The sequence below is a fragment of the Macaca fascicularis genome, chromosome 12, assembly GCF_037993035.2.
Source record: "Macaca fascicularis isolate 582-1 chromosome 12, T2T-MFA8v1.1".
Classification (NCBI taxonomy): domain Eukaryota; kingdom Metazoa; phylum Chordata; class Mammalia; order Primates; family Cercopithecidae; genus Macaca; species Macaca fascicularis.
In genome coordinates this window covers 86,139,683-86,152,376 of record NC_088386.1, presented here as the reverse complement: position 1 = coordinate 86,152,376, position 12,694 = coordinate 86,139,683, and the positions used below count along the sequence as shown (strand labels likewise).

Genomic DNA, 12,694 nt, shown 5'->3' with positions numbered 1-12,694 from the left:
GCAGTGGAATTGCTTGAACCCAGGAGGCAGAGGTTGCAGTGAGTCAAGATCATGCCACTGCCCTCCAGCCTGGCAACAGAGCAAGATTCTGTTTCAAAAAAAATTCTTTTGAGTATGTAACTAGAAATGCAATTGTTGGGTGATATGGTCACTATATGTTTAACACTTTGAGGAACTACCTTTTCTCCACAGTAGCTGTACCATTTTTAATTCCCACCTGAAATGTATGAGAGATCCAATTTCTCCACCTCCTTGCCAGAACACACACACACACATATATATATATATATTTTAAATAGCAATCATAATGAATGTGAAGCAATTTCTCAGTTGTCAATTTGCTTTCCCCTAATAGCTAGTGATTTCGAGCACCTTTTAGGTGTTTATCGGCTATCTGTATCTTCTTTGAAGAAATGTTTATTCAAGTCCTTTGTCTACTTTTTAGTTGGGTTGGTTTTTGTTACTGAGTTGTAGGAGCTCTTCATATATTCTGGGCATTCATCCCATCTAGGGCACCTACTTTGACATTAGGATTATTTCTACTTTTCTCCATTATAATTAGCATCATGATTAACATTGCTTTTTATATACCTTGGATTATTTACATTGGCTATAATTCCAAACAAGTGGGGTTAATGATTCAAAGGATATAACAATTTTTATATTTTGTTTTGTTTTGTTTGAGACGGAGTATTGCTCTGTCACCAGGCTAGAGTGCAGTGGTGCAATCTCAGCTCTCTGCAACCTCTGCTTCCTGGTTTCAAGTGATCCTCCTGCCTCAGCCTCCCAAGTAGCTGGGACTATAAGTGCCCACCATCATGCCCAGCTAATTTTTGTATTTTTAGTAGAGACAGGGTTTCACCACGTTGGCCAGTTTGGTCTCGATCTCTTGACCTCATGATCTGCCCGCCTCAGCCTCTCAAAGTGCTGGGATTAGTGAGCCACTGCACCCAGCCATGCTTTTTAGTATATAGTTCAATAAAAAAAAAAAAAAAAATGAGTGCAGAAACAGTTTACCATGTCCCATTACCAGTTTTATATCTTCACCATTTACTGGAATGACAGGAAGATGGAGATAACAGGTGGAGAAATGGTCATTATTATGCAGTAACTGCATTGTATGAATTAAAATCTTCGTTAAGACACTGCTTTAAATGTAAAAACCAGATATTGTCACAACAGGTTTTATAGCTAGATGGGATTAAGAAATCATCTGGTTCCATCTAGATTATTCCCTGAGAAATCGTCTCATTTGGAGATAATATCATAAGAGACTCTTAACTCATATTTTGGAAAATTAAACTAAAAGATCAAAATTCTTTTAAAATTTGATCTGACAGTAGTCTGCCTCTGACCAGAATGGAATAACAGGGACTAAATTTATTCTCCTTCCTCAAGTAACTAAAAAACTGGACAAAATATATGAGGCAGTGGTTCCCAAGGGACATCAGCAACAAGGACAGTGATCCCTGAGAGATGGGAAGCAAATGAAAAGCTTTAGTTTACTGACTGATGAGAGTCTGAAATCTGCAGGGCAAAAAAGAGAACTGCCAAGTTGAAGACTATAGCCAAGAGTCTAGGGAGCCAAGGTGGCTAGAGTTCCAGGGCAGAATGCCAGAGAGGAGACAGCATCATAGGGAGAAAACTCCAGAGATCTACAGAGGGCTCCCCTAATGTATTCAGCAGAGTACCGATCAGCAAAATATGTGCAGACGCTAGCCAGAGTGAGGGAAAGAACTACCCAAAACCATTTCAGAGAACAATACCCAGAACCCACACAAGGCGGGGAACTCTTCTTTCCACCAGCCAAACTGGAACAACTCATGATTCCTAGGACTGGTAGAGTAGTCTGAACAAAGTCTTTTGTTAGTATTATGAAATAATTAGCCCTAGACTAAACACTGCTCTTGTCTCATCTACGTAATCTTAAAAGCAAGACCCAAAAGGATCACACTATTTCCAAGTAACTTAGCTGTGTCCCAGAACAAAGCTCGAGAACATTTATAGGAAGACAGAAATAGCCAACACCCAACCAGGTACCATTCACAATGTCCGGCATACAATAAAAAAATTATCAGGGATGATACTACTTAAGTCGGTCCATAATGGAATAAACACTGTTTTTACTGGGCACATTAGATTGTATGCCTCACAGTTGACTGAGAAACATTAAAATAACTTTCTTAGGTTTTATATATGTTTCAGTCATCATTTTAACCAGGTTTTTTTTTTTTAACTACTAAGATGGACTAGATGATTAGCAGTAGCATACACAATTAATTTCCTAAAAAGTCAAATAATGTGTTTGCTTTATCCGGCAAAAAAATTGCAATACCCTAGATAATGCCAGCTTTCTCAAAATTGAATAATGCCTGGATAGTCTTAATTATGAGTATTTACACCATAGTACACAATGGGAATAATTTTAAGTATTGTCATTTCTATTATTAAAGATGATTCTAAGTCCATTTCTTTTCAGATATGCAGATTTTTTTTCATTAACCACACTAGAGGAAAAACTCAAAAATATTCCAAGAAATAAAATTAATTTATTCAAAATTAATTAGATTCAATAGCAAAATCCAACATAGATTTGGAAATCACTTCTTAAAGATGAATTACTGAAGACCTGAAACCACATCAAATGGTAGTAGGTTAACTTCAATGCTGATGCCAAACCTATTGTTATGTGTATGTCTAAGCAATCAATTGCAGGATTTACAAGCAACCAAAACATTAAAATATATTTAGTATAATTCTAGATTAAAAAAAAAAACAATTCTAGCAGTTATTCTTTTAAGTGTGAAGGCTTGGGCACACACAAACTCTTCCAACAGTAGGGTTTGTCTCTTTTTTCCCCTCTCTCAGAAATTCTAATCATTTTCTAAAACTTTGAGTGTTCTAAGATAATTAAATCATTTTCCAGTGGGATGACTTAAGTCAGGATGCTTTTAAACTATTCTTAGAATTTACTGACTAGTATTAAGTGGTAGTTGTAAAAGATTTTCTACAGTTAGACTTCTAGTTTCTATATTGCTTTTGAGACAGATTAATTGGGAATTACATTCTTTAAATTAACTCAGGGCATTAACTGAAGGAAAAAATAGTAAAGCACAAAAACAAAATTTCTGATACTAAAAGCAGAAGAATGAAAGCCACTCTGCTTGTATGCTCTGACATTTTCCAGGGAGGATATAGGATTAAAACTGATTTCCCTAAAATAACTTACTTTAAGATATCGTATAAGTGGAAGAACCAATTAAATTCATTTCATTTCTTAGATAGGAAACCAGCAAAACTTAGCAATCCATAAGAAGGGACTGAATTAGAACATCATCTGTGTATACAAAAGACAGTTGTGGAGTTGCAGTTCTTGTTCATAAACTGGAACATGCAACTTCCTACTAATCTTAATAATCTGAAACTCTTGCCAATGTTTTTATGACAGTTGTATTCTGATTCTCTAGTTTTAAAATAACAACAAAAAAAAGCAACTTAGAAACTTGAAAACCCTCCACAATTTCCCATATTTGTAAGACAAGATTTAGGAAGTCTTAGGAATTGTGCTACCAAAAACAACATTCCTATAAAGTAGAGCGGATGAAAGATATTATAAACTAGGAAAATAAAAATGCTTCTACTTTCTTAGTTATTAGAGAACTGTGAAAAAGCAGTAAATGATTATTCTTTAGGTGATGAAATAAGCACATTTACTCAGTGGCATGGGTAAATGTGTTTACACTAGAGTTACAAATTTTTAAACCTTTTTAAGTATGAGATAACTGAGGTGGTAGATCAAACAGTCAAAATAAAAGCTATTTTGACTGACAACAGTAACAAGGGCACAGGAGCTGACTCTCCCTGCAATATGTGTTAACCCTTCCATGGCTACTTGTCATAAAACCAGTGAGCCTTCAGTGGCAATCCAATACCAACTCACATAACAGGTGCTTAAATATATTTATTGAGAATGAATGACTCTCAGAGACCAAGTAGTCCACACAAACTTAGTTTTTAAGTCCTTTCTTACCTTTACTGGAATCCCCCAGGATTGGCTTTGAGGCACAATGAAAATCAAGAGATATATCCACACTACCTACTTACTGCCAAGACTTTTCTTTGAGATGCATTACATTTGAATAACCTAGAATCATTAAAAATAATTAGGAGTTACATTCATTGTTTTCATTAATTTTTTTTTTTTTTTTTTTTTGAGACGGAGTTTCACTCTTGTTGCCCAGGCTGGAGTGCAATGGCATGATCTCGGCTCACTGCATCCTCTGCCTCCCGTGTTCAAGTGATTCTCCTGCCTCAGCCTCCCGAGTAGCTGGGACTACAGGTGTGTGCCGCCACGCCCAGCTAATTTTTGTACCCTTAGTAGAGACAGGGTTTCACCATGTTGGCGATCTCTTGACCTCGTGAACTGCCTGCCTCAGCCTCCCAAAGTGCTGGGATTACAGGTGTGAGCCACTGTGCCCGGCTCTGTTTTCGTTAATATTATCACGTCAGCTTACTCTACAAGGAATTGTGCTGTTTTACACAGATATTGAATCTATTCCTCCAATGGGTACAGTACTATTTTTTTCTTCATTTTCCATAAAGGAAACCAAGACACAGAGATATTAGATGCCTTGTCCAGAGTCACACAGACAACAGAGTTGTTGAATAGGATTTGAACCCAAGGTGTCTAAGTTCAGAGCCTGGGTGCTTAAATATTATACTATATGTTCTCAGAACAATTATTAGAAGTATTCTATAGTAAATGTAACTGAATACTTTGAGAGATTTTGTTGTTAATATCAAACATGGCCCACAAGCTACCAGTTTAAAAGATGATATTCTTAATAACTCTTCTTCACCCTTTCTGAAGAGCTGACATATCATTTATTGTTTTTTAAATGTCCCAAATAACTCTTTACCTTATAACACTCAACACTGGTATTGATTCTACAACACGCGTTTCAAAATTGTTCAGTCTTGGCCCACAAGAATGCTCTACTGAAATAAATAGCATGTATGAGCAGGAAAAAAGTCCTTTCTTCTTAAGGAGACAGCTGCTCTTTGTAAAATGTTGCTTGGCTTGGGGAAATCACATTATAGTGGCTGGGAGGAGTGAGAATTGACACAGTACTAGGGAACTAGGATTTTTTTTTTTTTCTTGCTTCTGCCACTGACGTAAGCTTACTGAACAAAACATAACTATCCCTTTAGCACTGGCACACAGAAATCAGTTGTAACAAACCTTTTCCACGAATAGACCAAAGTATGCATTGCAATTGGTTCTGGGATTTAAAAAAAAAAGCTTCTGAAAGATCAACTTGGTGAAAATCAGTAAGAGACTATTCTTCCTAAGGAAAGGCCTCCATTGGGCAGGCAATAAAAGAAAAAGTCTATATTGGAAATCTTAGTGGTTTCACACATTAAATGTTTTTCTTTTCTTGCTCACACAAAGTTCAATGAACAGGAGACAGGAGTAGTAGCAGCTCTGCTCCATAGTCACTCAGGGATCCAGGTTGCAGAGAATCTGCCATCTGCAATGCCTGCTTACCCTAGGTATCAATATCCAGCCGACAGAGGAGGGAGTGACACACTTCTAAACCTGACCCATACAATTTCCCATGTGCTATCCTTTCCTCCTATCATTTCTGCTTTTATTCTGCTGGCCAGAATTAACCACATGGTCATACCTAACTGCAAGGGAGGCTGGGAAATAGAGTCTAGCTGCATGTCCACAAAGAAAAGGAAACAGAGATGGTGAATAGCAAGCCAGTCTCTCTGTCAGAGTTAGGGCTACTATCAGCAATGGACCTTCCACAAATGGCAGAGGATCCTACAAAGAGCAATGGACTTAGCAAATGGCAGAGGATCCTACAAAGAGCAATGGACTTAGCAAATGGCAGAGGATCCTACAAAGAGCAATGGACTTAGCAGCAGCAGCAGCAGCAGCAGCAGCAGCAGCATGGATCTTCTGTGTGCTGCACGAAAGAGACTTTATATAAGACATGCAACAATTTGTGTTAAAAGCCAACATTCCCACACCTATCGATGTACAGGACTGTAAGAATCCCCTTTATGCATTCAACAGTATTTACTGAGCATCTGTATTATGTGCCAGATACCCTGCTAGGCTTTGAATATTTGACAATATGCAAAATAATGTCCCTAGCCACCAAGGAGCTTATAGTCTTGCAGGTGAAAGGGGGCAGGATTTATCTAAAGGGGAAGCAGACTAAGCTCCTTGAGAACAGACATATCCAGCACCCAGCAGAGGGCTGACATGTAACAGCAGCTGAACAAAAGGACATTGAACTGAAACAGGGTAGGCAGTGGTCTGCATGCTGGGATATGACAAAGAAAGCATTTATGGATAAAAGGTACCCTGGGTAGGGTTGGAGAAAACTTCCAAATCCCATATATAAGTAAAAGTGGACAGAGGAAATAAGATAGATCTCTTCTATAAGCTCTAGCTTGCAAACTTAAAAAAATACATGAGTTACTTAAAAAAAAAAGTCTATAACTGATGCAACAATGTTCTGGGGGCCCTTGTGAATTTTACGTGCTGGCATTATGCCTTTGGCATACCTTTAAGCAGGTTTTAGGAGGCTACCACCCAAAACCGAGGGAGTTTAATGTTAGGACTTGGCAACATTATACTACACGCCCAGTGTTTTCCCACCTGAAGCCACACATGAGAACTGCTTTTCTATCAGCCAATAAAAATTTCACTTACCTTCCCCAAAGATAACTTTATTAACAGTGTGCACTGACGAGTCATGTTTCCCTTACACTTTGGTCATTAGGCTTCAGCTTAATTCATGGTTAGGATTTAATGCATAATTGCAGTTTAACTCCTTAGAATATAATCTTCTAAATGATATTTTCTCTGATCCTGATCTATATTTATAATTTATTTTACTTTTTTGTTATTGAGTGCTTTCTAACATTTATCAGAAGCTAACTGTGGGTCAGGTACTGTGCTAAATACTTTGCATGGATAAGCGTATTTAATACTCATGTCAACCTCTCCTGTAACTCAAGAGTCTGTGGCTCAGAGAGATTAAGCATTTTGCCCAAAGACACAAAGCCTATAGGTAGGGGAGCTAGAATTCAAATCCAGATAGTCTAATTCAAGCCTTAGCACTTTATGGTTTCCGGATTATTGCATATTTTGATAGTCTGCCTCAGCTAACCTATAGAGTGAGATGAGGGTATAAGTACTAATTAAAATACATGGATGTTTTTACAGATGTGTTATGGATGGCAAGATGTCATCCTAGGAAGAGCTATCATACTGAAGGTTCAGCTTTAAATTTAATTTTCAAATTTTCTTCAGATATTTATAAGTTTTTGAGACAGAATTTCTTATATAATTCAAAAGATTTAAAAATTATAAACTACTAACTGTAGTACATGACACAGGGGGCTGAAAAATGAATTAAACAACAAGCATTAATAGTGTGTCTTCCTATACGTACATCTCTTTGGAGAACTGAAAAAGTATAAGCATGGTCTTTATGTTCAAGGGTTTAAACTAAGTTAGAAAATAAAACTGGTATTTCTTCCCCATGCTCTTCCAGAGCATAAAAGGAGGAAAATGTGCTTTGTTTGTTGTTGTTTTGAGACAGGGTCTCACTGTGTTGCCCAGGGTGGAATGCAGTGCTGCAATCACAGGTCACTGCAGCTTCAACCTTTTGGGCTCAGGCAATCCTTCCACCTGAGCCTCCCCAGTAGCCGGAACCACAGGTGCACACCACCATGCCCAGCTGATTTTTAAATATTTTGTAGAGACAGGGTTTCAGCCCATGCTGAAAGCATGGTTCTTATTTGGCTGAATAAGCATGCTAAATAAGACAAACAGAATAACGCTTTATAAATGTCAGCTCAAGTCCCCCTGATGACATTAAAAAACCATCTTTCATCAAAATCTTAACCCAGCTCCCACTGATAGAGCATCCTACAGAGAGAGAGCTGACCCAGACCTCGTTTTCACTCCTCAGTGCTGGAGTCATTAATTCAAGTCACTCAAAAGGACCTCTTCAGTTATAGCAGCCCCTAGGAGAGCTTTACTCTCCTCAAATACATTTTAATAGCAAGGGTAATTCTGATTCTTGCTCAGAACTAACACTAACACTCATCTCTGAGTTTTGCAAGGATTTGCAACCAATACCCATACAGGAAGGAGAATAACAAGTTTGGGCTTTATTTTAATCAAATATTTATATTCTTGATCAAAATCATGAATGTTTAATTGTTCTTTGTACAAAATAAAAGGAGAAAATTCCTATGGGTTTTTAAAATGAGATCTTGAGAAATAAATATAAACTATTCACCACCACCATCATCCAGCAATGCTTTTAAGCACTTAGACTCACTGTCTCTTTTTTAAATACACTGCAAATTTCTTATAGGGAGGAAATATGGTTTCTGCTTCTTTATATGGTATTACCGGTTGCCTACTGAATAACATGTTTGCTGCAAATGGTAGCTGAATTGCTAAAAAGATATGGCTGCAAAAGAATATTTACTGAACATGAGAAAGATCATGGGAAAGAAATAACCTCACAATTCCAAACAGCATCCTGCTGGATACTGTCCTTACCTTGATCCCCAAATAAAGGCCTGAATAGCCTCCTTCCTATAGGCCTGGGGAAGAGGAAATTTGTTTCTTCACAAACCCATCTGCTAATTATTACCAACATGGCCTGAGAGGACAATCAAGAAACTCCAAGACTGAAGATAACAAGGAATCCTCCACCAGCAGTTACATGCAACCCCAAAGAGGAAGGGCTGGGTAGTGGGGGCTATAGAATGAGGCACATCTTTTGTCTCCTCCCTTTCAGCTACCCACTAGATAGTACTAATTCTCATGGTGTTTTGGGGATAAAGCAAGGGTGGTAGGATAAAGAGACAGACTTTGCTTCTTCTTATTATTATTATTTAAGGAAGACCCTCTTGTATGGTTCTGGCTGGGAACCAAAAAACAGAAGTGCTGATTTTTCAGAGTCAAGATGCCCAATGATGACAGACAACATCCCATTCCCCAGCCTTCCCCTTCCCCAGACCAGGTCTCTGGCAATTAACAGGTATCATTTCTAGTCAAGGAATTAAGGGCTATAGATTGTGACAGTGGGCTTGTCCTATAATGAAATCATTCAATGTTTTGTTGTAATCATGTCCTGCCTTACTGCATCCTAAATAGAGTCTCCTTTAAGCACAGGGACTTGAAAGCCATTTGGACAAGCCTTGTAAAGGCAGACGAATCCAAACTAGCAAAACAAACCTCTTCAGTCAGAAATGTATTCCTGTGATGCAGGATTTATTCCACATGAATAATCCACTGTTTTCCATGGGGTGGGCATGGGTCAAACAAAGGCAAGTGATTTTGATTTTGTTGTACAGTCAAAATACTCAGCACTCACTTCTGCCAGGGAATGAAACCATCTCCTCCAGCATTAGAAACAAAGAGCTCTGTGGAAACTGGTCACAGAGGCCTCTGTTGGACTAGAAGGCTGTATTTACAGATCCTCTTCGCTGGCTTCAGATCAGTAACTAGGTTTCTACTGGCATAGGGGAGAATAAAATGAAACACAGAAGTATGTATCGTAGCCTGCCCTAGGAAGCAGAATTCCTGTTTAGATTCAGAGCATGGCCAGCTCCCTAAATCCTGGGATAATACCCCTGAGGTGCATACAAGTATTATAAAACACGTCCTGCGTTGGCAGCTTGAGATGATAAACGCTTCAAGCCCTAGCCCTGGAACACCACTTATGCTCCCTGAAGAGGCCACTCTGTCCTCTTCTGTGTCTTCGCACACAGTTCTTCCCCCATGCTGGAATGCCTACTCCCTTTAGGCCACCTGGTGGATTCCTATTTGCCCTTCAGAGTCTGGCTTATGTGATTCTTCATCCTCCCACTCCCTGCTTCACAAAGTTAATTATTGTCCTTAGGTTAAGCTCCTTATCTGTTACCTAGCACATTTTTCTATGATTCCATCTAACATGCTGTATAGTTATGTGTTTACGCATCTGGCTTCCAGAACAGATGGTGAGACCTTGGGGCCTGAGTTAATATATGTATATATTTTATTACATTCTCAGCACCCACCATACTGCCTGGCTCTTAGTCACCATTTAATTTATCTTTAATAGATTAACAGGAAAAATGCATTTTTAAATTCACACAGCATTTGTTTTTTCCTCTTATAAAATTATTCTGTTGTTCTTTAACCATTTCATGGCTGTTCTCTGTTTCTGAGTCACTTACGGAAGCTGTCCTTTTCCACCTATTTTAAACTAAAAGGATAAAAAAGTTATATGTATGTATTATTACAATATATAGTCGTTTCTGTTCTGTAGGTATACAAATCTTTATTTATAGAGTCTGCATACTGTAGCATACCAATAAACAAAGCGATTAAGCCAGGTCAGGATAGAACAGGAACCAGAGGTGGGAAATCCTAAGAACTGTGTTGCATATATTACCTTGTTATTGAATCATTCTTACCTGCAGTTCCTGTTTAATGCATTGTTATTCTTAAATGACACAAAGCTGAGATGTGTGCCTCCCCTCAAGACCCATCCAGAGTTCTAATTATTAGAAACAATAATTTCTTATTATAAGACCAAGTTTCCATTTTCTATATATTTGTAAACAAAATCTCCTTTCACTAGCTACACCATTGCATCAAATCTGAGAAAAGCATCTTCAAGTTTATATATATATATATATATACTTTATGTATATATATATATACACACTTGAGTTTTATAATTATAATGTGAATATAAATTATATCTCCTTTCAATTAGGATAAGTTCTTTTTTCATTGCTATGATGGAATTTGATGAATGAGCTGGCATTTTGTACATTCTGTTTAGATGTATAATTATTAATCTTTCACCTTAAAAGATTGAAATTCTCAATCTTTCATCATGACAAGAAATTAATTACATTGATTGTACCGTATTTGTCTCCTTAGGGTAAGGGAAAATGATAATGGCAATCTATAAAGCTAATAAAATTGTATATAATCACAGACTGTTTAGTGCAATTAATGATTTAGTAGCCTGGGCTGTCACTCAACTCCAGCAATCTTGTCCTGAACCTTTATTTTAATCATGATGCCAATCAGGACTTTTCAGGATGTAGTCATTACTATATGAGCTAACATGGCAATGAGTTTTGAATAGTAATCCATTTCTTTGGCACTCTTCAGCTACATGACGAGAGCCTTCCAGAAATTTTTCAGTTGTGTCTTGATGGGAAACAGTACACTGAAGCAGAGAGAAGCATTCAGGGCAGGGCATTTGAGCAGAGATTTTTTTAAGTTCATGGAAAAACAACAGTGTGGCTATAAAGCTTTAGTTATAAGTCACCAGATGTGATAAAAATAACTGAAGAGATAAAATAATTATGACAACAATCTTTTTTCAGTAAGTATAGTTAACCTACAAAACTAAAAACACCAACAACTTTAAAAGATAAATATTTTTATATTTTAAAACCACCCTTGGATGTCCATGTCTAACAGTTGTGCACAGGAGTTTATTCTAGAGTTCCTCTTCCGTTGTTTAATCACAAGGGTGTGGGTCAAGTCCAGCTTTGTTTGGCTCAACATAGAGCAGCACACAGGTAACCGAGAAACCATCCCTCCTGATGTCATCTCTTCCTTAACAACCACTTCAAAATCACATGAAACAGTAGGCCTGCCCTTCCTTTATAGAATCAGATGCTGAAGGCCACTGGGCTTTTAGCCACAGCTCAGGGAAGGTAGAGAAATAATTTCAATCCCAGCTGTTAACTTACCTTGAAGAACTTCCATGGGGAGAACAGTCCAGGCATTCTCCAGGTAGGAAATATAAATATAGCGAGCCGTATTGCAGGCCAGACCAATGTACAGAACCCTAAAAAGAAAAAAAAAAAAAAAAAGCAAAAGAAAATAAACTGAGGCCCTAATATAAAATCTAATATGAATACAAAACGAGCAAATATTACCTACCTTTTCCTTCCCCAAACCACCCATCATCCAGCAGACTCCAAACTCAGGAGTGGGAAAACTGAAGGACAATTACATTTAAGCATGAATTTAGGAAGAAGATTGCTTCTAACATATCTGCCCTCAGCCTTTTCAAAATGTTTGTTAATATAAAAGCGAACATCACCCTTCCTGAAACTTAATTTGTAGCAGAGATGATGCTTTTTTAAGATAGTCCAGGCACACTGCCATCTGTAATGACATTACTGGCTTCCTTCCAGGTGGCTGTAGAAGAAATATGCCTGGGATTGTAGCCACTTCACTACAATGGGGGAAGGAAGGATAAAAATGAGAATATGTAAACATGAATGTGGCCTTGCTCACAGTACCCAAGACACCAAGCAGTTTCACAGGGAGACTCTCAAGGTCATTGAAAACGATCATTCATTCAATACTATCAACTATTTGGAAATCAAATAGTTTCTCCTATCAGTTCAATGGATACATGTTCATCTTTTAAAAAATCCGTGGTATCGTATGTTTACAAAACTAATAAATATACACCAACCTCTTGCATTCTCCCACCCCCACCATTACCACTACCAAAAGTATAAGTAGAAATAAAATAAGCAAAGGCCGAAAGTGCTGCACCCAAGCACAAGGTTTCAATCTCTCATTCTGAACTGGATGGGCTGGTTTGGAAGGAAAGAGTGGCTACTT

At 37.8% G+C, this 12,694-nt stretch overlaps 2 protein-coding genes across 7 annotated transcripts in view; one reads left to right on the top strand and one right to left on the bottom strand.

The window, feature by feature from the left end:
- Positions 1 to 12,694, bottom strand: part of MFSD6 (major facilitator superfamily domain containing 6) — an 88,296-nt gene that overhangs the window by 14,394 nt on the left and 61,208 nt on the right. For all 4 annotated transcript variants that reach the window (XM_074009589.1, XM_015432499.4, XM_005573760.5 and 1 more), the window contains exon 3: positions 11,806 to 11,903. In XM_074009589.1, the coding sequence (XP_073865690.1) occupies positions 11,806 to 11,903 (98 nt within the window). The remainder of the gene's footprint in view (positions 1 to 11,805; positions 11,904 to 12,694) is intronic.
- Positions 1 to 12,694, top strand: part of NEMP2 (nuclear envelope integral membrane protein 2) — a 90,869-nt gene that overhangs the window by 46,431 nt on the left and 31,744 nt on the right. The gene's annotated exons all lie outside the window — the stretch shown is intronic.